The sequence below is a fragment of the Ranitomeya variabilis genome, chromosome 2 (genome assembly GCF_051348905.1).
Source record: "Ranitomeya variabilis isolate aRanVar5 chromosome 2, aRanVar5.hap1, whole genome shotgun sequence".
Taxonomy (NCBI): Eukaryota; Metazoa; Chordata; class Amphibia; order Anura; family Dendrobatidae; genus Ranitomeya; species Ranitomeya variabilis.
In genome coordinates this window covers 154,533,550-154,557,566 of record NC_135233.1, presented here as the reverse complement: position 1 = coordinate 154,557,566, position 24,017 = coordinate 154,533,550, and the positions used below count along the sequence as shown (strand labels likewise).

The 24,017-nt window shown below is 44.6% G+C and overlaps 1 protein-coding gene across 5 annotated transcripts in view; it reads right to left on the bottom strand.

Annotated features, from left to right (window-relative positions):
* Positions 1 to 24,017, bottom strand: part of LOC143804720 (solute carrier family 22 member 2-like) — a 283,856-nt gene that overhangs the window by 39,986 nt on the left and 219,853 nt on the right. Inside the window, exon 11 of one of the 5 annotated variants that reach the window (XM_077283101.1) lies at positions 18,304 to 18,692. The exons of the other annotated variants lie outside the window; for them this stretch is intronic. Coding sequence (XP_077139216.1) covers positions 18,635 to 18,692 — 58 coding nt within the window. The 3' untranslated portion in view covers positions 18,304 to 18,634. Of the gene's footprint in view, positions 1 to 18,303; positions 18,693 to 24,017 lie in introns of those variants that run through there. 5 annotated transcript variants of the gene reach the window in all.

Here is a 24,017-nt window from a genome sequence, read left to right as displayed (position 1 = left end):
CAAAATAGTAGTTAGGTAAACAGGCGGTGTAGCTTGGATCATGGGAGGGGTACGCTGCTGAGTAGCACCAAATTCGACTAGGCCCAAAATGATTTCCTGGGCTAGATGATGTTACAAAATAGTAGTTAGGTAAAAAGGCGGTGTAGCTTGCTTCATGGGTGGGGTACGCTGCTGAGTAGCACTAAATTCTACTAGGTCCAAAAGGATTTCCTGGGCTAGATGCCGTTACAAAATAGTACTTAGGTAAACAGGCGGTGTAGCTTGCTTCATGGCTGGGGTACGCTGCTGAGTAGCACCAAATTCTACTAAGCCCAAAAGGATTTCCTGGGCCAGATGCCATTAAAAAATAGTAGTTAGGTAAACAGGCGGTGTAGCTTGCTTCATGGGTGGGGTACTCTGCTGAGTAGCAGAAATTGCTACTAGGCCCAAAAGGATTTCCTGGGCCAGATGCCGTTAAAAAATAGTAGTTAGGTAAACAGGCAGTGTAGCTTGCTTCATTGGTGGGGTACTGTGCTGATTAGCACAAAATGCTATTAGGTTCAAAACGATTTCCTGGGCTAGATGCAGTTAAAAATTAGTAATTAGATCAACAGGTGGTGTAGCTTGCTTCATGGGTGGGGTACGCTGCTGAGTAGCACTAAATTCCACTAGGCCCAAAAGGATTTCCTGGGCTAGATGCCGTTACAAAATAGTAGTTAGGTAAACAGGCGGTGTAGCTTGCTTCATGGGTGGGGTACGCTGCTGAGTAGCACTAAATTCTACTAGGCCCAAAAGGATTTCCTGGGCTAGATGCCATTACAAAATAGTAGTTAGGTAAACAGGCGGTGTAGCTTGCTTCATGGGTGGGGTACGCTGCTGAGTAGCACTAAATTCTACTAGGCCCAAAAGGATTTCCCGGGCTAGATGCCGTTACAAAATAGTAGTTAGGTAAACAGGCGGTGTAGCTTGCTTCATGGGTGGGGAATGCTGCTGAGCAGCACCAAATTCTACTACGCCCAAAAGGATTTCCTGGGCTAGATGCCGTTACAAAATAGTAGTTAGTAGAGTTGAGCGACTTTTCCTTTTTTGACGTCGAGTCGGGTTTCACGAAACCCGACTTTCTCAAAAGTCGAGTCGAGTGAAATCGGCCGATCTTCTTGAAAAGTCGGGTCGGGGATCGGCTGAAACACGAAACCCAATGCAAGGTAATGGAAAATCTATATATTTTTATATTTACTTCAGCGCGATATATGTGAAAAGCCGGTAATTCAATTGCCGGCTTTTCATTTCTCCTGCCTAAACCCGACATGATATGAGACATGGTTTACATACAGTAAACCATGTCATATCCCCCTTTTTTTTGCATATTCCACACTACTAATGTTAGTAGTGTGTATGTGCAAAATTTCGGCGCTGTAGCTATTAAATTTAAGGGTTAAATCGTGGAAAAAATTGGCGTGGGCTCCCGCGCAATTTTCTCCGCCAGAGTGGTAAAGCCAGTGACTGAGGGCAGATATTAATAGCCTAGAGAGGGTCCACGGTTATTGCCCCCCCCCCTGGCTAAAAACATCTGCCCCCAGCCACCCCAGAAAAGGCACATCTGGAAGATGCGCCTATTTTGGCACTTGGCCACTCTCTTCCCACTCCCGTGTAGCGGTGGGATATGGGGTAATGAAGGGTTAATGCCACCTTGCTATTGTAAGGTGACATTAAACCAGATTAATAATGGAGAGGCGTCAATTATGACACCTATCCATTATTAATCCAATTGTATGAAATAGTTAAAAAAAACACACACACAATATTGCAAAGTATTTTAATGAAATAAACACACAGGTTGTTGTGATATTTTATTGTTCTCTCAATCCACCTGAAGACCCTCGCTCTGTAACAAAGGAAACATAATAAACCAACAATATACATACCATCCGTAGATCTGTAACATCCCACGATGTAAATCCATCTGAAAGGGTTAAAATATTTTACAGGCAGGAACTCTGCTAATGCAGCTGTGCTCGTGCCTGTAAACCCCGGGGAATGAAGGAAATGTAGGTCAATGACCTATAGTTACCTTCAGTCACGGTGATGCGCCCTCTGCTGGATGTCCTCATGAACTGCAGCCTGGGAACTTTTTCCCACGCTCGAGGTCATATGAGGACATCCAGCAGGGGGCGCATCACCGCGAATGAAGCTAATGTAGGTCAATGACCTGTAGTTACCTTCAGTCGCGGTGATACGCAGACGACCCCACCCACCTGGAATTGACGATGGCAACATCATGTAAAACTCAGCAAGGGGACTAAATAAAAGAGTCTCCATTTTTTCAAAAAATTCGGCCACAGACACCACTTAAGTGGCATCAATTTCGCCAGAGTTTTTTAAAACGGTTGGTGAGGTGATTTTCAAAAATCATCAAGCTTTTACTCTCCCCAAGATGGCACAGGGGTAGAAAAGTCCTTGTGGATCCAGGATTTGTTCATATTGATGAACGTTAGTCTGTCTACATTGTCACTGGACAGCCGCGTGCGCTTATCTGTCAGCACACCACCAGCAGCGCTGAACACATGTTCAGAGAGAACGCTGGCTGCGGGGCACAACAAGATTTCCAAGGCGTGAGTGGCGAGCTCAGGCCATTTTTCAAGATTGGAAGCCCAAAATGAGCATGGGTCCAGTTCCACAGTCATGGCATCGATGTTAACTTGGAGATACTCTTGTACCTTCCTCTCTAGGCGTTGGCTGTGCATCAGATCTCTTGTCTCCTGTGGCCTTGCAAAGGATGGTCTAAAAAAAATCTTGAAACGATTGGAAAAAATTGCTGTTACCACCAGATACGATGTTACTGTTACGGTTAGAGTGATGACTCGATAGTCCCATGGTTGGCAAGTTAGAACTCAGAGATTCACTATGTGCACCACTGGTGTTTTGTGGAAAAGCAGATGTTAGATTCTGTAACAGTCTCTGCTGATACTCCTGCATGCGTGAATCCCTTTCTATGGCAGGAATTATTTCGCCAAATTTGCTTTTGTACCAGGGAACTAAGAGTGTGGCAACCCAGTAGTCGGCATTACTTCGGATTCTGACAATCCGAGGGTCATGTTGCAGGTAGTGCAGCAAGAAGGCACTCATGTGTCTTGCGCATCCAGGAGGACCAAGTCCTTGTTGTCTTGGTGGTGGCGAGGTGAGAATCATGCTTCCTTCATCTGCCCTCTCCCCCCAACCTTGCACAATAGAAATTTGATCAAGGTCTCCCTCATCTGATGAGTCTTCCATGCCCAGCGCCAGTTCGTCCTCCACTTTTTCCTCGCCTCCTGCACCTTCCTCAATAGTTTGGCTGCTACCATGCGCCCTCTGTAATCCCTCTCCCCCAGCCTCCAATGCCAGCCGCCTTGGTGCTGCCAACCTTCTTGACCTTGGAGATAAGATCCCTTCCGCATACGACTCCTCCTGTTCCTCCTCCTCCTCCTCTTGTTTCACCACCTGACTCCGGACACTGTGTAAGGTGTGCTCCAGCATGTAAATCACCGGAATGGTCATGCTGATAATGGCATCGTCAGCACTAAACATCTTCGTTGCTATTTCAAAACTGTGCAGAAGGGTGCATAGGTCCCTGATCTGAGACCACTCCTGCAGCGTGATTTGCCCCACCTCTTGATCTCTTTGGCCCAGGCTATACGTCATAATGTACTGCACCGGGGCTCGTCGGTGCTGCCACAGTCGCTGCAACATGTGCAGAGTTGAATTCCACCATGTGGGCACATCGCATTTCAGCCGGTGAACTGGCAGGCCCAACGACTTCTGTAGAGATGCAAGTCGTCGAGCTGCGGGATGTGAACGGTGGAAGTGAGCACACAGCGACCGTGCCCTCTGCAGAAGCCCATCTAGTCCAGGATAGTGGGATAAAAATTGCTGGACAACGAGGTTCAAAACGTGAGCCATACAAGGCACGTTTGTGACATTGCCCCGGCAAAGGGCCGCACCCAGGTTTGCAGCATTGTCGCACACAGCCTTCCCTGTCTGCAGGTTGAGTGGAGACAACCATTGATGGAACTCAGTCTCCAGAGCTGCAGAGCTGACCACAACTCCTCAGCTGTGTGACTCACATTTCCCAGACATTTCAATGTAAACACTGCCTGATGCCGTTGAGCCCTGGTGACAGCATAGTGAGGAGGTGTGCAGGATTCCTTCTGCGCAGTTACAATGCGAGTGGCATTACCAGACAAGCTTTGGGTGCAGGTGGAGGACCGAGAGGAGGTTGAGGAGGCAGAAGCAGTGGAGGAACTTCTAGATGCAGAGGATCGACGAGCAACTCGTGGGGACGGCAAGACTTGGACAGCAGCCCCTTCTCCTGATGTCGCCATAGTTACCCAGTGCCCAGTCACTGACATGTAATGCCCCTGTCCATGTCTACTCGTCTAAGTGTCTGTGGTGAAATGCACCGTGTCACACACAGTGTTTCTCAAGGAAGTGGTGATGTTGTGTGCGACATGCTGGTGTAGCGCAGGCACAGCTTTCTTTGAGAAGTAGTGGCAACTGGGCATCTGGTACTGGGGCACTGCGATGGACATAAGGTCTCGAAAATCCTCTGTGTCTACTAGGCGGAAAGGCAGCATTTCTGTAGCCAACAGCTTGCAGATGGAGAAATTTAACCTCTTAGCTTTGTCATGGCTAGGAGGAAATGGTCTTTTACTTGTCCAGATGTGAGGGACTGAGGGCTGGCTGCCATGCTTAGATGGAGTTGAGTAGGGTGTCCAAGGCAAACTGCTGGTCTGTGAGGAAGGTGCAGGCAGAGATGTTATGTTGCCTTGATCAAAATGTGGTGTCAATGTCGGAGAGCGCTCAACACCAGCAGGTGTTTCCACTTGCAAATGTCCTGATGACCTGCCAATCACACTGGCTGTTGCGCGTAAAGAGGTGGAAGGTCTGCATCCAAAACCAAGTGTGACTGCTGTCCACACAGTCACAGAGGATGAAGAGGACGCGGATGCACTTGATGGGGCAGACGGTGGATGGCCTGGCCCACTAGGCCGCATTGTAGCACAGTGAGCTTCCCACTGCAACTTATGCCTCATATCCATGTGACGGTTCATGCATGAAGTACTCAAGCTAGTGATTTTTTGGCCTCTACTGAGATTTTGTTGACAAATCTTACAGACAACATGAGTTGGGTCATACTTTGCAATGTAAAAAAATGCCCAGGCTATGCAAGGCTTAGAGCCCGTGCGACCTGAAGAGCCACCACGACTTCTGGTCTGAGGCACAGTTGGGGTTGAGGATGCAGTTGATGACGTGCTTCCAGTACTCCGTCTCTGTCCAGGAAGGCGCACCATTACCTCATCATCAGACTCGTCATTAGCATCCTCCTCCACCTCCTCTGCTGACCTCATGGACTGGCGGACTGGGGGTTGACAGTAAGTGAGGTCTACAACCTCATCATCATCATTCTGTGTGTTCTCACACCCGTTGTCCTGAGAGCCAACCTCTTCCTGCCCCAACCGAAAAGTCAAGTTTTCGTTCCAATCATGTATTTCAGTCTCATCATCATCTTCCTCATTGTCTCCACCAACAGGAGTTATAGTTTGGGAATGAGGGTCTACATTATGCTCAGAACCTTCTTCATTTGGGCCTGGATGCGACTCACAAAGATTCTGGGCATCAGTGCAGATCATTTCCTCGTCTGGATTCACAGAAGCTCTGGAGCAGACCTCTGATTCCCAGGCTATAGTATGCGTAAACAGCTCTACAGACTCAACCATGTGTGTTACCCCATGCTCAGATGGGCAGCTGGAGACTTGGGGCTGTGAGGATGCAAGTGCGATTGGGGTGACATCTCTGAGGACTGGAGTAGTTGTGATGTTGAAGTTGACATGGAGGAGAGCCCACTTGAACGAGCACTTGATATCCGTTCAAGCACCTGCTGTTTTTGTGCCTCATCTGGAATTTTTGGCGATGCTTGTAGAGATGGTCGTAAGAAAGGGATCATATCAGATTGTCCACGAAAAGAAGTAGACATCTTACTTTGGCTGGAAGATGGTCTTTCTTCTGCAGATGTTACTGTTGCTTTACTACCTACCCCACGGACACAACCTTTTTTTCCCTTTCCAACACGCCTATTCCCCATTCCACCAGCAGCAGGCCTTTTGCCACTCATTTTAGTGCTTAACTAATTGGCAACTCTGTATCTGTAGTTGTTGGCACAACAACCGATGGATGAAAACCGAGCAGAACTGAGTGGCCAAACTGTGGTACTAGGCCCACTAACTATTAACTGGATTAGATGCAGTAAAAATTGAGATACACAGGCGATATAGTTTGTTTCACAGGCACGCTACTCTGCTGACATTGCAAACACTGCTACTAAGCCCCAAACCCAAAAACTATTAAATGGATTATATGCAGTAAAAATTGAGATACACAGCCGATATAGTTTGTTTCACAGGCGGGCTACTCTGCTGACGTGCAGACACTGCTCCTAGGCCGAAAACTGTTAACTGGATTAAATGCAGTGAAAATAGAGATACACAGGTGGTATAGTTTGTTTCACAGGCGGGCTACTCTGCTGACGTGCAGACACTGCTACTAAAGGTACCTTCACACGAAACGACTTTACAACGAGAACGACAACGATCCGATCGCTGCAGCATCGCTGTTTACATCGCTGTAGAGATGTCAAACACAGCAGCTCCAGAACGACGCAGGAGCGATCCTGTGACGTAGCGGTGACGCACTTATCATTCTCACAGGTCGTTAGCTCCATGTTTAACATTGCTGGCATCGTTGCTTTTGCTGTCAAACACGACGATACACGCCGATCTGACGACCAAAGAAAGTTCTGAACTTTAATCAACGACCAGCGATATCACAGCAGGATCCAGATCGCTGCTGCGTGTCAAACACAACGATATCGCTATCCAGGACGCTGCAACGTCGTGGATCGTTGTCGTTCTCGTTGTAAAGTCGTTTCGTGTGAAGGTACCTTAAGCCCAAAACCCCAAAACGATTTCCTGGGTTAGATGCAGTAAAAATTGAGATACACAGGTGGTGTAGCTAGCTTCACAGGTGGGCTACTCAGATAACTATCAGACAATGCTACTAGCCCAAAAGGATTGGCTGAGCTAGATTACACCAAATGCTGTGACTAACACTTGCACAGCACTGGCTCAGACCTGCCTGGCAAACAGTGCTATGAACTGCTGTAACCTACCCTGAAAAGGGCTGATATTACAACTAGTCCCAACTCCCGACTCCCTAAACCTATCTCTCAGAAAATTTGCTGGCAAAAAAACACTCTTAGTCTGTATAGCGCCCACAGCAGTAGCGGTGCCGTCTAACACTAAGCTGCAGCAGTGAGGAAATGGTGGCGACGGGGCAAATGGCTGGTTCTCATAGGGCAAGGACATGTGACATACACAGCCAATGACACATGCCCTTGCTTGTCTGCATCACATGCACATTGCTGTGTGTGTGCGCACTGCTGATAGGCTGAGAGACTGCACCGCCCCCCTGTAAATGTGGGAAAGAAAAAAAAAATGGAGATCGGCGTTATTTCAGCACAGATCTATACCCCACCCACTATACACTGAAACAGTCCATTAACAATGATAAACAGTTTTAATGTGCAGATCAAGCTGGGCTTTTGGTGAACGAACAGTTATCGAACAGAGACTCGAACAGCCGAATTTTAAGCAAATTGTTCGGGTTCGTCAGCTCGAATTTGAAATTGGCGAACAGATCGACTCTAACACCGCTCATCTCTACTAAGGAGCTTCATACCCCTCCAGGATAGACACTATTTAAAAATCCAGTTCACAGGGTTGGGATCCAGTGTAGTCCAGCCACGTGTAAATAGTTTTATATAGTTTTTTGAAGAACGTTTCGTGTACTCCAATGACCATTTTTCAGTTTCAATCCATGATTTGGTGCAGATACTTTAATGACATCTTTTGCATATGGGTAGGCACATTGGGCACCCTACCCGAGTTTCATTCTTACCTTAATAGCAATCCGAGCCAACAATTCAATTTACCCCAATAAAATCATTTAATTTACATATAATGATTAATGAAGACTCAAAGGATACTTTTTCTATCAATCTTTTTTGTTAAAGATACACATTGCAATAATTAGCTACACTTTACTAGTTGCCACACCTTGGTGACGAAAAAGGAATCACAATTTAACAATTTGTGGGAGTCAACACAATTGTTTCAAATGGCCAGGTGAGAGAAATTTTTGTTACAGAGAGAGGCTAACTAGAAAAAATGATTAAGGAGGACAGTATTAACATCCACACAGTAGAGCTTATGAGTTTTAACCCCAGGAGAAGGAAAATTAAACTGATTTTTAGAATTATGCTGACTAGCACACAAAGTCCAGTGATGTATGACTTTGATATCTGACTTTCTTCACACATCAGAAAGGGGTTCATGGTTAATATCATGAGCAGAGAAAAACTAAGAGCAAGCATCAGCACACCCTATGGCTGAATGGTTAAATCTTGAGCCTCATATCGTGGAGCTTCTAGGTTGAAATCCCAGGAGCAGAAGAAGAATTTTGTTATAATTATGCTGGCTTGCACACAAACTACAGTGATATTTTACTTTTAATAAATGACATTCTGATTGTCATCCTGACGTGTTAATAAAGAGTTTCAGACACGCTGTGTATTTGCATGGTAAATCACATAGCCAAAATAAATTACTCCTGCAGCCAGCATCAGCTAGTCTAAGATAGGCCCATACTTCCTCATGCCTGTCTTTGCTGCTAGAGAAAGACCATGCCTAGCAGGCAGTGAACAAGTGAGACCCCCTAGTGGTCTGGAGTTTGTAGCCAGTTCTTGGGTGAATGCAAAGAAAAGTTTTAAATAAATATATTTGATTAATAGACCCTAAGAAATTATGCAAATGTGTAGTCCCTTGGAAATAGATATATAGTAAATTAGTGCCTCCGCCTCCTCAATTTCTTTTGGCTAAGTGATTTTCCATATTCAACTGCATTTCCAAATTTGCATCAGCCTGGAGCACAGGCAACTCTGCGCTGATAAGTTTTGTGAGGAACTCATAGCAGATGTATATTACACTGCTGGTCTCCACGAAGTTTGAAAATCATCATTGTTCCTACAACATTTGTAGAACTCAAGCAGTGGGAGGTCTGCAGTATATACATCCCATTGGATGCACTGGGACTCTGCTGTATATACACATCATATAGGAGACACAGACTGCCGTATACATGACATAGGAGACACCGAGACTGCTGTATATACATCACAGAAGACATGAGGCAGTGCTAAATACAGAACAGGAGGCCTGGGTCCATGGTATATATGTCACAGGAGACAAGGTTCTGTGGCAAATACATCACAGTAGACATGGGCCTACGGCATAGATATCATAGTAGATATGAGGCTGTGGCATTGACATCACAGCAGACACATTGAAACTACAGTACAGATATTAGGAAGAGACGCTGCCACTGCGGTACCCAGAGAAAAGGTTATCTAGGGCCATAAAAGACCCTCAGACCCGAGGTTCCCCACCCCTGCTTTAGACTAAGGCATTAGGGTTATTATCATTCTCTGCTCTCTATTCCCGATCTCTCGCCCCTTCCTTTCTCTTCCCCTTCTGTTGTTTTATCATCTTTATTTCCTCTATTATTCATATATATCCTATGAATAATATGTCATATCCTGTTGGAGAAATTTGATGCTATACATGTTTCTTTTTCTTTATTGCATATTGGCAATTATTTTTTCCATAGTAGTTACTTGCTTCATCTCCTCTGTACATCGGTGATATTATCTGTAAGTCTTCATCTGTTGCCCATTTTTCTTAATATCCATATATACATCAGGTGAAGTAAGTATTGAACTCATCACCAGTTTTCTACATAAATATATAAAAATATGAAAAGTGCTATTGACATGAAATTCTCACCAGATGTCAGTAACAATCGATCAATCCACCCAGAGAAAGAAATCAAACCATAGATGTTCATAAATTATGTGTAGTAAGAAATAACACAGGGATAAAGTATTGAACAGATGAAGAAAGAAAGATGCAAAAAGCCATGGAAAGTCATGACGCCAGCTGAAATCTATCAGTAATTAGAAAGCAATCCTGTCAATTTAGTGAAAAATCATATCAGCTGGTTCAACTAATGGCCTATAAAAAGGAGTCTCATTACCAAAATACCTCAAAAGAAGCATCTCATGATGAGTAAAACCAGTGAACTGTCTCAAGACCTTCGCAAGCTTCTTGTTGCAAAATAGGTCCAATTGTTTCAAAGAAAACTAAAGGTAATGCGCTCAACCTCCATGGTTTGTGTGTATGCTCAACACACAACTCCATTGCTCAACAAAAAGCATATTCAAGAACGTTTAAAGTTTACTCAACAACATTTAGACAAGCCTGTGAAATACTGGGAGAATGTAGTCTGGTCAGATGAGACAAAAATGCAACTCTTTGGATGCCATTATACACACCATGTTTGGAGGTCAAAAGACACAGCTTATCACCCCCAAAACACCATATCAACAGTAAAGTTTGGAGGTGGGAACATCATGGTGTGAGGCTGTTTATCACCGTACGGTACTGGCAGAGGCGTAGCTAGGGTTTTGGATCAGGGGGCGAAGCTTCTGAGTGGGCCCCTAACCAGGTAGCCTTAATAACAACTCGGTGACGCCCCCTAATAATGGAGGAGAACCTCAGCAGATGACCTCGCTGTTACTGAAGATAATCTCTATATAATGACCAACATGAATATTACCGCCATATGGTCAATGGTAGATACCAGCCCTACAGAACATATAAGAGATCACAGCACTTTCTGATGGAATCGTTCACTTTTCCCGTCTTTTCCATCTGGCCCAGACCGACAGTACAACTTCTTCCAGCCAGGAAGAAGAATACAACAAAGACACTTTTCACTTCTCACATTCCAGCCCCATCACCATCTCTTTCCAACCTGCACAAACTCCTCATCCTGCTGATACCCCAATACTGAGCCGCTGCTGCCGTATGTGTCCCTATTACTGCACCTGATACCCCAATACTGAGCTGCTGCTGCCATATGTGTCCCTATTACTGCCCCTGATACCCCAATACTGAGCCGCTGCTGCCGTATGTGTCCCCATTACTGCCCCTGATACCCCAATACTGAGACACTGCTGCCATATGTGTCCCTGTTACTGCACCTGATACCCCAATACTGAGCAGCTGCTGTCGTATGTGTCCCTATTACTGCACCTGATACCCCAATACTGAGCTGCTGCTGCCTATGTGACCCTATTACTGCACCTGCTGTGTGGTTCTCTGTGCCCTCTAAATTCGAAAGCGCCCTTCTATAATATAGTAATGCCGGGTGCAAGTGTAGCGCCCCCACTGCCGCAGGGCCGAGGGGTACCCGGTACCGGGCCTCTTAGTCTCTGCTCTGGGGTTGTCACAGTGGCTAGACCCGGTCCGTGACCCTGCTGAGGGGCGCCCAATAATAGATGTGGGTGGTGGTAGTGGTGCGGTGCAGTAAATATCGAGGACACCAGGTTGCAGTCTCTTTACCTCTTTACTGAAGGCTTCTGGGTCCTCAGTCCGGAATACTTTTAACCGGGCTGCGCAAGTCCGGCCGGTCCAATGGCACCTCCAGAGTTCCCGTTGCAGGTGGAAATCTGTGCCTTCCTTCTAGCGCTTAGGTGTTGTGGTCCTCCCCTGCTGTGCTTACAGGATAGTCCCCACAACTGTTGTGTCTGTTCCTCGTGTTCCCTCACAACAACTCGATTCTGATGTTCTTCTTAATCTCGTCCCCCAGATCTTATGGTAGGACGCACCCGTATGACGGGAAGGCTCGGAGCTCTTCCGGGACCCTAGCGTCGCCCCTCTCCAAAGGTTGCCCCCTATGTCTGCGTAGGTGATGTAGGTGAGACAGCCAGCCTATAGCTCTCTGTCCTGCCGTTGGTTTGAAGTAATGCTTAGAGCTCTGTACTTCCTCGGCGTTCCGGCCACCGGTTATTTGCGCCTCAGTAGGATGTTGCCTCGGTCTAACAGCACGACTCCTACTGGTATTACTCCCTGTTGCGTTGATCTCGTTTCTCACTCAGCACAATAAATCTCGCTTCTTGTCCTTTCTTAGGGCACCGCCGCTATCAAGTGCAGGCGCGGTCCCGTAGCTTTCTCTCTGATTGCCAGGCCTCTGTCAGGATCCCACCCCTGACAGGGACCCTACCGAATCTTCCCCTACAACACCCTCTGCCACAAGGTGTTGCCTGGTTCCAACCCAGTCAGCGTTCTCCCTAACTTCCTGCCTAACCCCCAGTTTTACCAGACTGTGAGGAGTGGCCTAATGAATAGTACCCTTAGCTCCCCCTGGAGGCCAGACTGTGAAATGTATTGGTGTATGTGATACCTGGTCAGATGAACTCCTTCAGTGCCATCAGACGTACCATAGCCCCCCTTAGCGGCGGAGCCACAGTACTGCAACGACCAGGACTCTGGGGCGCTGCACTAGTGCCCTAGAAAACAATGCCCGTATTTTGCCCCTAGAAAGTAATAATATCCTGTGTGTGCCCCTTTAATAGTCACAGTAACCTGAGTTCCCCTATAACAATAAGTGCCCACTTTACATTTAACCCCTTCATGACCGTGGGATTTTTCGTTTTTCCGTGTTCGTTTTTCACTCCCCTCCTTCCCAGAGCCATAACTTTTTTATTTTTCCGTCAATTTGGCCATGTGAGGGCTTTTTTTTTGCATGACGAGTTGTACTTTTGAACGACATCATTGGTTTTACCATGTCGTGTACTAGAAAACGGGAAAAAAATTCCAAGTGCGGTGAAATTGCAAAAAAAGTGCAATCCCACACTTGTTTTTTGCTTGGGTTTTTTGCTAGGTTCACTAAATGCTAAAACTGACCTGCTATTATGATTCTCCAGGTCATTACGAGTTCATAGACACCTAACATGACTAGGTTATTTTTTACCTAAGTGGTGAAAAAAAATTCCAAACTTTGCTAAAAAAAAAAAAATTGCGCCATTTTCCGATACTCGTAGCGTCTCCATTTTTCATGATCTGGGGTCGGTTGAGGGCTTATTTTTTGCGTGCTGAGCTGGCGTTTTTAATTATTCCCATTCGGTGCAGATACGTTCTTTTGATCGCCCGTTATTGCATTTTAATGCAATGTCGTGGCGACCAAAAAAACGTAATTCTGGCGTTTCGATTTTTTTTCTCATTACGCCGTTTAGCGATCAGGTTAATGCTTTTTTTTTATTGATAGATTGGGCGATTCTGAACGTGGCGATACCAAATATGTGTAGGTTTGATTTTTTTTATTGATTTATTTTGATTGGGGCGAAAGGGGGGTGATTTAAACTTTTATATTTTTTTTATTTTTTTCACATTTTTTTTAACTTTTTTTTTAACTTTTGCCATGCTTCAATAGCCTCCATGGGAGGCTAGAAGCAGGCACAGCACGATCGCCTCTGCTACATAACAGCGATCATCAGATCGCTGCTATGCAGCAGAAATGCAGGTGTGCTGTGAGCGCCGACCACAGGGTGGCGCTCACAGCTACCGGCGATCAGTAACCATAGAGGTCTCAAGGACCTCTATGGTTACTGTCCTGACACATCGCCGACCCCCGATCATGTGACGGGGGTCGGCGATGACGTCATTTCCGGCCGCCCGGCCGGATGCGGTAGTTAAATGCCGCTGTCTGCGTTTGACAGCGGCATTTAACTAGTTAATAGCGGCGGGTGAATCGCGATTTCACCCGCCGCTATTGCGGGCACATGTCAGCTGTTCAAAACAGCTGACATGTCCCGGCTTTGATGCGGGCTCACCGCGGAGCCCTGCATCAAAGCAGGGGAGCCGACATCGGACGGGATAGTACGTCCGATGTCAGTAAGGGGTTAATAATGTTCAGAGTCTCCCCCCTGTGCAGCTCCCCTATACACAGCATGATGTTCTCTTATATACAGTATAATGCCCCCTCACTGTATAGTACCACCCACACAGTATACTGACCCCTTAGTAGCCTCCAAACTGTTTGATGGCTCCAACATTGTAAAATGGCCCCTTCACTGTAATCTGCACTGTATGATGGCCCCCATAGATAACCTCCATATAGTATAATGTGCCAAATAGTCCTCAATATAATACAAGGCAGCACCCCCATAGGCAGACCCTGTAGTATAAGACAGCACCCCCCATAGGATAGGCAGATCCTGTAGTATAAGGCAGCACCCCACCCCATAGGCAGATCCTGTATATAAGGCAGCACACCAGCCCATAGGCTGATCCTGTATATAAGGCAGCACCCCCCATAGGCAGATCCTGTATATAAGGCAGCCCCACCATAGGCAGATCCTGTATATAAGGCAGCCCCCCATAGGCAGATCCTGTATGTAAGGCAGCACACACCTCATAGGCAGATCCTGTATATAAGGCAGCACCCCCATAAACAGATCCTGTATATAACGCAGCTCTCCCATAGACCGATCCTGTATGTAAGGCAGCTCCTATATATAAGGCAGCACTCCCCATAGGCAGATCCTGTATATAAGGCAACCCCCCCATAGGCAGATCCTGTATGTAAGGCAGCTCCTATATATAAGGCAGCACCCCTCATAGGCAGATCCTGAATATAAGGCAGCCCCCATAGGCAGATCCTGTATGTAAGGCAACACACACCCCATAGGCAGATCCTATATATAAGGCAGCACCCCCCATAGGCAGATCCTGTATATAAGGCAGCCCCCTCATAGGCAGATCCTGTATATAAGGCTGCACCCCCCAAAGGCAGATCCAGTATATAAGACAGCACCCCCATAAAAAACCCACCATAAATACTCACCTCTCTTCCTCCTTGTTCCAGCGGCGCTCCCTGCTCCCGCTGTCAGACGATGTGGGGGATGATGGGAGAAGGAGCGCAGCGCTCCTTCCCTCATCACCACGGTCAGCTGTATTGGCTAGATTGATTCTCCCTGCTCTGTCGCAGGATGTAACTGTATCGGCGCGCGCAGTTACCGTAGCGTAGCTCCGGGTGGGCCCCTCAGAGCTACTGGGTACTGGCAAGCTTCAGATAATTTAAGGAAGGGTTGAATGGAAAAATGTACCTAGACATTCTTGATAAAAAATCTGCTGCCATCAACCAGGATGATGAAGATGAAATGAGGATAGACATTTCAGCAAGACAATGATCCTAAACACATCACCACGGAAACCCTCAATAGGTTTAAGAGAAAGAAAATAAAGCTGCTAGAATGGCCCAGACAATCACCTGACATGAATCCAATAGAAAGTTTATGGAAGGACCTAAAGCTTAGAGTTCATAAAAGGAGCCTACGGAACCTTCAGGATTGGAAGGGTGATTGTATGGAAGAATGGGGCAAAATCACTCATGAGCAGTGCATGCGACTAGTTTTTCCATACAGTAAGCATCTTGAAGCTGTCATCACCAACAAAAGCTTTTGTAGTAAGTATTAATTTAGTTTCTTTAAGATGTTTAATACTTTTTACCTGTATAATTTTTCATTATGAAACATAATTTATGGACATCTCTGGTTTGATATGTTTGCCTGTGTGATTTGGATGTGTTGTTACTGACATCTGGTGAGAATTTCTTATCAATAGCACCTTTAGAAATCTAAAGTGGGGCCATGCATACTATATTGGGAGGCTTTTGTAGTAAGTATCAATTTAGTTTCTGTAAGCATGTTTAATACTTTTTACCTGTGTAATTTTTCATTATGAAACATAACTTAATTTATGGATATCTATGGTTTGATATGTTTGCCTGTGTGATTTGGATGGGTTGTTACTGACATCTGGTGAGAATTTCTTGTCAATAGCATCTTTAGAAATCTAAAATGGGGCCATGCGTACAATATTGGGAGGCTACTATGGGGCAATGCATACAGTGTGTGGGAATACTGGGTGCCATGCTTATAGCATGGAGGGACTACTCAGGGCTATCCATACAGTGTGGGGGGACTACTGGAACCAAGCATACAGTGTGTGGGGACTACTTGGGGCCATGTATACAGTGTGGGGGGACTACTTGGGGCCATCTATACAGTGTTAGGAGACTACTGGGGGCCATGCATACAATGTGTGTGGACTACTGGAGGTCAAGCATACAGTGCTGAGGGACTACTGGGGGCCATCTTTCAGTGCAGGGGGACTAATAGGGCCATCATACAGTGTGGGGGCTACGTATGGCCATCATACAGTGGCAAGGCTTTTTAGACAGATCAACAGATATATATAGTCGTGGCTGAAAGTGTTGGCATCCAGAAAATGAAGTATTTCTCCCAGAAAATTATTGCAATTGCACATTTTTTGTTATACACATGTTTATTTCAATTGTGTGTTTTGGAACAACACAAAAAATAGGAAAAAAAGGCAAAGTGGACATAATCTCACACAAAACCTCAAAAATTGTTGGCACCTTTCCAAATTGTGGGTAAGCAACTTTGTTTCAAGCATGCTCATTCAAACTCACCTGTGGCAAGTAGAAGGTGTGGGCAATATGAAAATTACACCTGAAACCAAATAAAAGGGAAGAAGTCAACTCAATCTCTGCATTGTGTGTTTGTGTGTGCCACGCTAAGCACGGAGAACATCAAAGAACACTGTAGGAGAGAAAAAGCGCAATAGGGTCTTATCCGATGGAGATTTCAAATATACAATAGGAAGGAACTCATCTATCTTTTTGAAGAAAATATCGTATAACAAACTCGGAGTTTTGACAGCTGCCGCAGATCCACCAGGTCAGTCTGTGACAAGTCAGAATATTCAATCTAGGAGTTCTGTGCATATCACCCACGCAGCTGTAAAGATGAATGTCAAGGCGTATTAAAGATAAAGATGATAGTTTATTCTCAACGTGTTTCAAAGTCACTAGGACTTCTTCCTCAGGATATGCTTTTGATGAAAAGTCCTAGTGACTTTGAAACACATTGAGAATAAACTATCATCTTTATCTTTAATATGCCTGGACATTCATCTTTACAGCAGCGTGGGTGATATCCACAGAACTCCTAGATTGAATAAGCATGGAGAACAGAAAGAGGAGAAGAGAACTGTCTGAGGACTTGAGAACCAAAATTGTTGAACAATTTCAACAACCTCAAGGTTCCAAGTCTATTTCCAGAGATCTTGATGTTCCTTTGTCCACACGATGTGCAACATAATCAAGAAGTTTACAACCCGAGGCACTGTAGCTAATCTCCCTGTATGTGGACGCCAGAGAAAAATTTAAAAGTTGCAACGTTGGATAGTCCAGATGTTGCATAAGCAACCCTAATCAAGTTCCAAAAAATTCAATCTGTCCTGCAGGCTCACAGTGCAGCAGTGTCAGAGTGAACTATCCATTGACATATGAATGAAATGAAGCGCTATGGCAGGAGACCCAGGAGGACCCCACTGCTGACACAGAGAAAAAAAAAAGCTAGATTGAAATTTGCCAAAATGTAGATGATTAGGCCAAAATCCTTCGGGGAAAGCATTTTGTGTACAGATGAGACCAAGGTAGAGCTTTTTGGTAAAGCACACCATTCTACTGTTTATCGAAAACAGTTCTTTGACTGTGTGCAGAGATCATGAAATCTCAAGATTACCAAAGGATTTTGGTCGCCATGTAGTGCAAAGTGTCATAATAAAACTGAGTTTTTTCCAAGGTCACAGGTTTTCCAGCAGGACAATGATCCCATGCATACTACAGGAAGCACCCAGAAATTGGTGGAAACAAAGAGCTGGAGAGTTCTGAAGTGGCCAGCAATGAGTCTGGATCTAAATCCCATTGAACACCTGTGCAGAAATCTTAAAATTGCTGTTAGTGGAAGGTGCCTTCAAATATGAGAGACCTGGAGCAATTTGAAAAAAAACAGTGGTCCAACATTCCTGTAAGAGGTGTAATAAGCTTGTTGATGGTTATAGGAGGCAATTGACTGTGGTTATTAATTCCAAAGGGTGTGCAACCAAATATTAAGTTGAGAGTGCCAACAATTTTGTCCAGCCAATTTTGGGGGATTTGTGTGAAATTATGTTCAATTTCCCTTTTTTTCTATTTTTTTTTGTGTTGTTCCAATACACACCAAGGAAATAAATGTGTATAACAAAACGTGTAGTTGCAATAAGTTTTTGAGAGAAATACTTTATTTTCTGAAACAACTTCAAGGCTGCCAACACTTTCAGCCATGACTGTACATTGAAGGGGTTTTCTAAAAGTTCATAAAACAAAAAGAATACAGTAAATAAAATATAAAGTGCTTTACACTTCTTTCTATGGCTGCAGCAATCTTTAATTTAACTAACATAATTGACTTATTCCAAGTTATATTGGGAGATGAAAAAAAGAAAATTGAGAAATATTTTTAATTTTAGTTTTGACTTCCACCAGAGATGATAAGGGCCAGAAATTGTCTTGGTCTATTTGCTGAGTCTCCTCATTAATTGGTCTGGCTGATGCGACCCCTGTAGAAAAAGTTTGAGAAGCTATTCCTTAGATGACCATATCATAAGTTCCCCATATAGAAAAGAAGCTGGTGGTGAAGCATACTTAAGCATTTTCCTTTTCTGGTGGAAGAAAAGATCTTTAAAAAACCACATGCTTTAAGACTAGATATTTTATATATTTTTATTTTCATGAAATAGTTCATTTTTACCATCCATCATTCTTTATACTTTACTTCCAGATATGTAATATTTCTTTTGGATGGCTCGACTTTTCTGAAATAGAAAGGGAAAGAGAATGAGCATTTAGAGCGTCATCATCGTGAACACGTAAGGTAAGTTTCCACAGGCCATGTCCACGGTTGAAAATCCACTGTGTATCACAGAAGCATCACAGTCTTCAATGAGAATCCACAGAACAAATTGACCAGCACTTCACGTTGGAAATGTACAACATGCTAAAAGGGTTGTGTGGTCTTAAAGTACTTTATGATGAGGGTAAACTATATGTGACCACAGATTTATGAATCATCTACTATATAATTGTCTTAGGGTCACTTCCGTCTGTCTGTCTGTCACGGAAATTCCAAGTACTGATTGGTCGCGGTCAAACGGCCACGACCAATCAGCGACGGGCACAGTGCGGCCGCGAAATGGCCGCTCCCTACTTCCCTGCAGTCAGTGCCCGCTCCATACTGCCCTCCAGTCATCACTCACACAGGGTTAATGGCTGCGTTACACCGCGTTAATGGCTGCTATTAACCCTATTTGACCAACTTTTTATTATTGATGTTGCCTATGCAGCATCAATAGTAAAAAGATCTAATGTTAAAAATAATAAAAAAAACTAAAAAATCATTATATACTCACCTTCTGTCGGCCCCTGGATCCAGCCCAGGCCTTTCCCGCTCCTCGCGATGGTCCGGTCCATGCATTGCGGTCTCGCGAGATGATGAAGTAGCGGTCTTGCGAGACCACTACGTCATCATCTTGCGAGACCGCAATGCACTCTTGGGACCGGAGCGTTGCGAGGAGCATCGGTAAACACCTGGGCTGGATCCGGGGGGCCGACGGAAGGTGAGTATATAACTATTTTTTATTTTAATTCTTTTTTTAACAGGGATATGGTGCCCACATTACTATATGCTGAGTGGGCTGTGTTATATACCACATCTCTGTGCTATATACTATGTGGGCTGTGCTATATACTACGTGGCTGTGGTATATATTACGTGGCTGGGCAATATACTACATTGCTGTGCTCTATACTACGTGGCCTGGGTTATATACTGCATGGACTGTGTTATATACTACGTCTCTGTGCAATATACTACGTGGCTGTGCTATATATTATGTGTCTGGGCAATATACTATGTGTCTGTGCTATATACTACATGTCTGTGCTATATACTATGTGGCTTGGCAATATACTACGGGGCTTGGCAATATACTATGTGGCTGGGTAATATACTACGTGGCTGGGCAATATACTACGTGTCTGCTATATACTACGTGGCTGGGCAATATACTACGTGGCTGTGCTATATACTACGTGGCTGGGCAATATACTATGTGGCTGGGCTATATACTACATGGCTGGGCTATATACTATGTGGCTGGGCAATATACTACTTGGCTGGGCAATATACAACTTGGCTGTGCTCTATATTACGTGGCTGTGCTATATACTATGTGGGCTGTGCTATATACTACATGGGCAGTGTTATATACTATGTAGGCTGGGTTATATACTATGCGGGCTGTGTTATATACTACGTGGCTGTGCTATATACTACGTGGGCTGTGTTATATACTACGTGGGCTGTGTTATACGCTACTTGGCTGTGTTATATTTCTCTGCTGTATCTGTACATCATGAATCGTGGTATGTGTTAAAGAGGGCAGTCCGCCCGCGAATTGGCGTGGAATTTGAACCACGCATTGCTAATTGGTTGCGGACAGCCGAATCCTTTGTATAAATTGCATTATTCTGAAAACTTCATAAATAAACTACATACATATTCTATAATACCCGATGCGTTAGAATCGCACCACCATCTAGTCACAACATAAGCACTGCACGCTGTGAGGAGTTTTTAGTGCTGGCAGTCATGTGACCGCAAGCATGCGATATACGCACAAAGTGAATTTAGTGCAGCTGGAAACTGTCTAGTTGGAATGTGGCTGGCGGTATGCATATCACATACTTGCAGTCACATGAACAGTGCCCCCCAGCACCGGAGAATCCTCACAGAGAGCAATACATGCGATGTGAGGATTCACGAGTCTTCAGTCACGTACCGCGACTGCAGACTTGTAGTTTTAAGACCAGACAATCCCTTTAAATTATGCTGCGTGTGGATATAACCACTGTTTTCTTCCTATGCAATGCAAAGGGTAAAATGTGTGGAAACCCTGCAGAATTTCCACAGTGAAATCTGATTTCGTGCCATGAGAACTTACCCTAACACAAGAAAAAAATAAAAAGTTTGGCTCCAGCTCATGGATAAAATTCAAATGCTTTATATAGACAAGGTAAAACAGCATGGACCTCAGGCTTGCATGAGTAAAGGCAAGATGAGAGAAAGCGATGAGCTTCGACCACATTCGCGATCTTTTAGTCTGAGCTAGTCTCTCCACAAACAAACAGGTTAAATATACAAATAAACCAATCATGAACAGTTACAAGTGTCACATGACAAAAAAGCAACAGGTCCTCAGAAAATTCCCTAATATATAACAAAAATGATCCAGATGAAAAAACATATATATAACATAAACCCTACTATGGAGAAATATGGCTAATACGCACTCAATAATGAAACATAATTTCATTCCGTTTGTTTAAACCTGCAGATCTGATCCCTAATTTATAGATCCAAAAAGCTTCACGAGTAAGGAGGCTTGTCCTCCACGAAAGGGTTGATTAACCCTCTCAATTTCAAAAGTCTGAAAAATAGAAGTGTTACGTTGATGACACAAAATGTTTAGCTGCCGATGAGATATTGCTGTCAGTATTTTTAGTGTTACAAATATCATACAAATGTTCAGATATACGAACCTTAAGTTTTCATCCTATGTAAGTTTTGAGACATGTTGTACATCGTATATGGATAGGTGATGTATCTGCCATACCCAACTTTATGGTTTATGTCAACAATGACTCATTTAAATTAAAATTCACTCATATTCACACCTCTCTAATTTTGTTGTTGGGTGTCAAATTGTCGTGTGAAAATGGCACCATGATCTTCAACATAGGAAGCCCTTAATAGGGAGCACAATGCTGTGTGCAAATAGCAGCAATCCTATTCACTCCATCAAGTCAATTCCTACTGGTAAATTTACGAGGATTAAAAGGAACTGCAGCAATGAGGATCAGTTACATTCAGAAGTTGCCCAAAATTTTGAGAACGCGAGGGTGACGGGAAAGGCAGCATAACAAACTCAGCCATGCGTGCAAGACTGCAAACAGTCGATATTTCCGTGTCCTCACCAAGAGGACAACTGACCATGGTCTCCCCCTCCTCCTTGTCCTCAGGGCTCCACGACTTTCGACAAACCTAATTAATATCATTGTAAATACATTCCCCTGTAGTTTTTATCTCCCCCACCTCATTGTAGATTGTAAGTTGTCACGAGCAGGATGTTTTGTTTTCGGTTTAATTATTGTTATTGTTATTACTTAGTGTAGATTGTAAGCTGTCATGAGCAGGGTAGTTTTATTTCTTTTTAATTATTGTATTATTGTTATCGTTGTGACTTAGGTCTGTTGTGTTTGAAACTGTAAATATGTTGACACTATATAAATAACTATTAATATTAGAACACAGAGAAGCAGGATGGAGATGTTAATTATGGCATCATTGCCGCTCACCATCTTGGTGAATTCCTCAAAGTTTTGGAGGATGGTACACATGTCTGACATCCATGTACACTCCTGAGATCTTATGTGTGAAGTCAGAACTGAATTCCGAAGACCTTGTTGATGCTAGTAGTCCATAACTGCCCTTTTCTGCTCACAAGTCCTTTCCAAAATATGCAGTGTAGAGTCCCAATGCATGGGGAGGACAATACACACCAGTCGCTGTGCCAGAAGCTGCGAATGCTACAGGAGCACTTCCAGAGCGGATGAAGCTCTAGCTGACTTTCTAAAATGGGTACGCAGAGCAGATCTGGCACCTCCGTGTCGCTTTTCAGAAAATGTTGAACAATGACATTAAGCACATGGGCCAGGCATGGCCCGTGTGAGAGCTTGCCTCGACACAGAGCAGCCACCAGGTTCCAGCCATTGTCACACATGTCCATGGCTGGTTGTAGGTTCAGCGGTGTCAGCCACAGATCTGCCTGCTCTTTCAGAGCTGTCCACAAATCTTCATCATTGTGCGGCTTGTCACCTAAGCATATTAGCTTCAGCACAGCCTGTTGCAGCTTGGCTGAGGCAGTGCTGCAGTGCTTCCAGCTGGTGACTGATGTGCTACTTGCGGAGATGGAGGCTGAAGAGGAGGAGTTGCAGGAGCTGAAGTCTGTGGGGGCAACCCAGATTGAGGTAGGGCCCGCAATACTTGGGGTTGGTCGGACGTGCACCATCCCAAGATCAGGCTGGGACCCAGCTTCCACTTTGTTAACCCAGTGTGCTGTTAGTGTGATGTATAGTGTTGAGCATTCCGATACCGCAAGTATCGGGTATCGGCTGATACTTGCGGTATCGGAATTCCGATACCGGTATTCCGATACTTGCCGCGTATCGGATACCGGAATCGGAAGTTCCCAGATTCAAAATGCACAAATTCATCCAATGAGAATGATTCCAAGTGTGGGCACATCCTGTTCAGCATGGAGGGCATGAAACTACTGGCATGGCTGTGATTGGCTGCTGAAATGATGTCATGATGCAGTTTAAAAGTCGCTGGCGCCATTTTGCGATCACTCTGCTGTGAATTCAGTTAGTGACAGGACGCTGTTTGCTGACTGAGGGCCAGTTTAGAGATAGCGATTTGCTTCTTTGTGCTTTCCAAAGGCTAATTTAGCAACCGCTGTGTTCACCTACTATTCACCTTGCTTTTGCCTTGTAGCGCTGTTTTCACAGCGATCTGCAAGGTCTGTGTGTGTGTGTGTGTGAGTGCAGCCCACTCTCTAGTCTGAGTGCAGCCACATAGGCCATCCATAGCTGGTTGTATTCAGTTCAGGGAGGGTGGTTCATTGCCTCATACTGTTCTTTTTTTTTTTTTTTCCAAGTAGTGTAGTCTGCTGCTAATTTTTTCAAAAAAATTCTATTAGTGTCTTTCCACCCGTCTCCAGCTAATTTGTGGAAAAACACTACATAGGATAACGTAGAGGAGGGTTTTTGGGCCTTGCAGCGCCGTTTACGGCTGTCTGCACGGTCTCCGTGTGACTGCAGCTCGCCCTGTAGTCTGTGAGCAGCCATAGCCTGGTTGTCTCCAGCTCAGGGTTCTTCACTGCGTCATACCGCCAAATCAATTTTCATTTTGTTTTAAGTAGTGCAGGCTGCTGCACATTTTTTCAAAAAATTCCTATTAGTGTCTTTCCACCCGTCTCCAGCTAATTTGTGGAAAAACACTACATAGGATAACGTAGAGG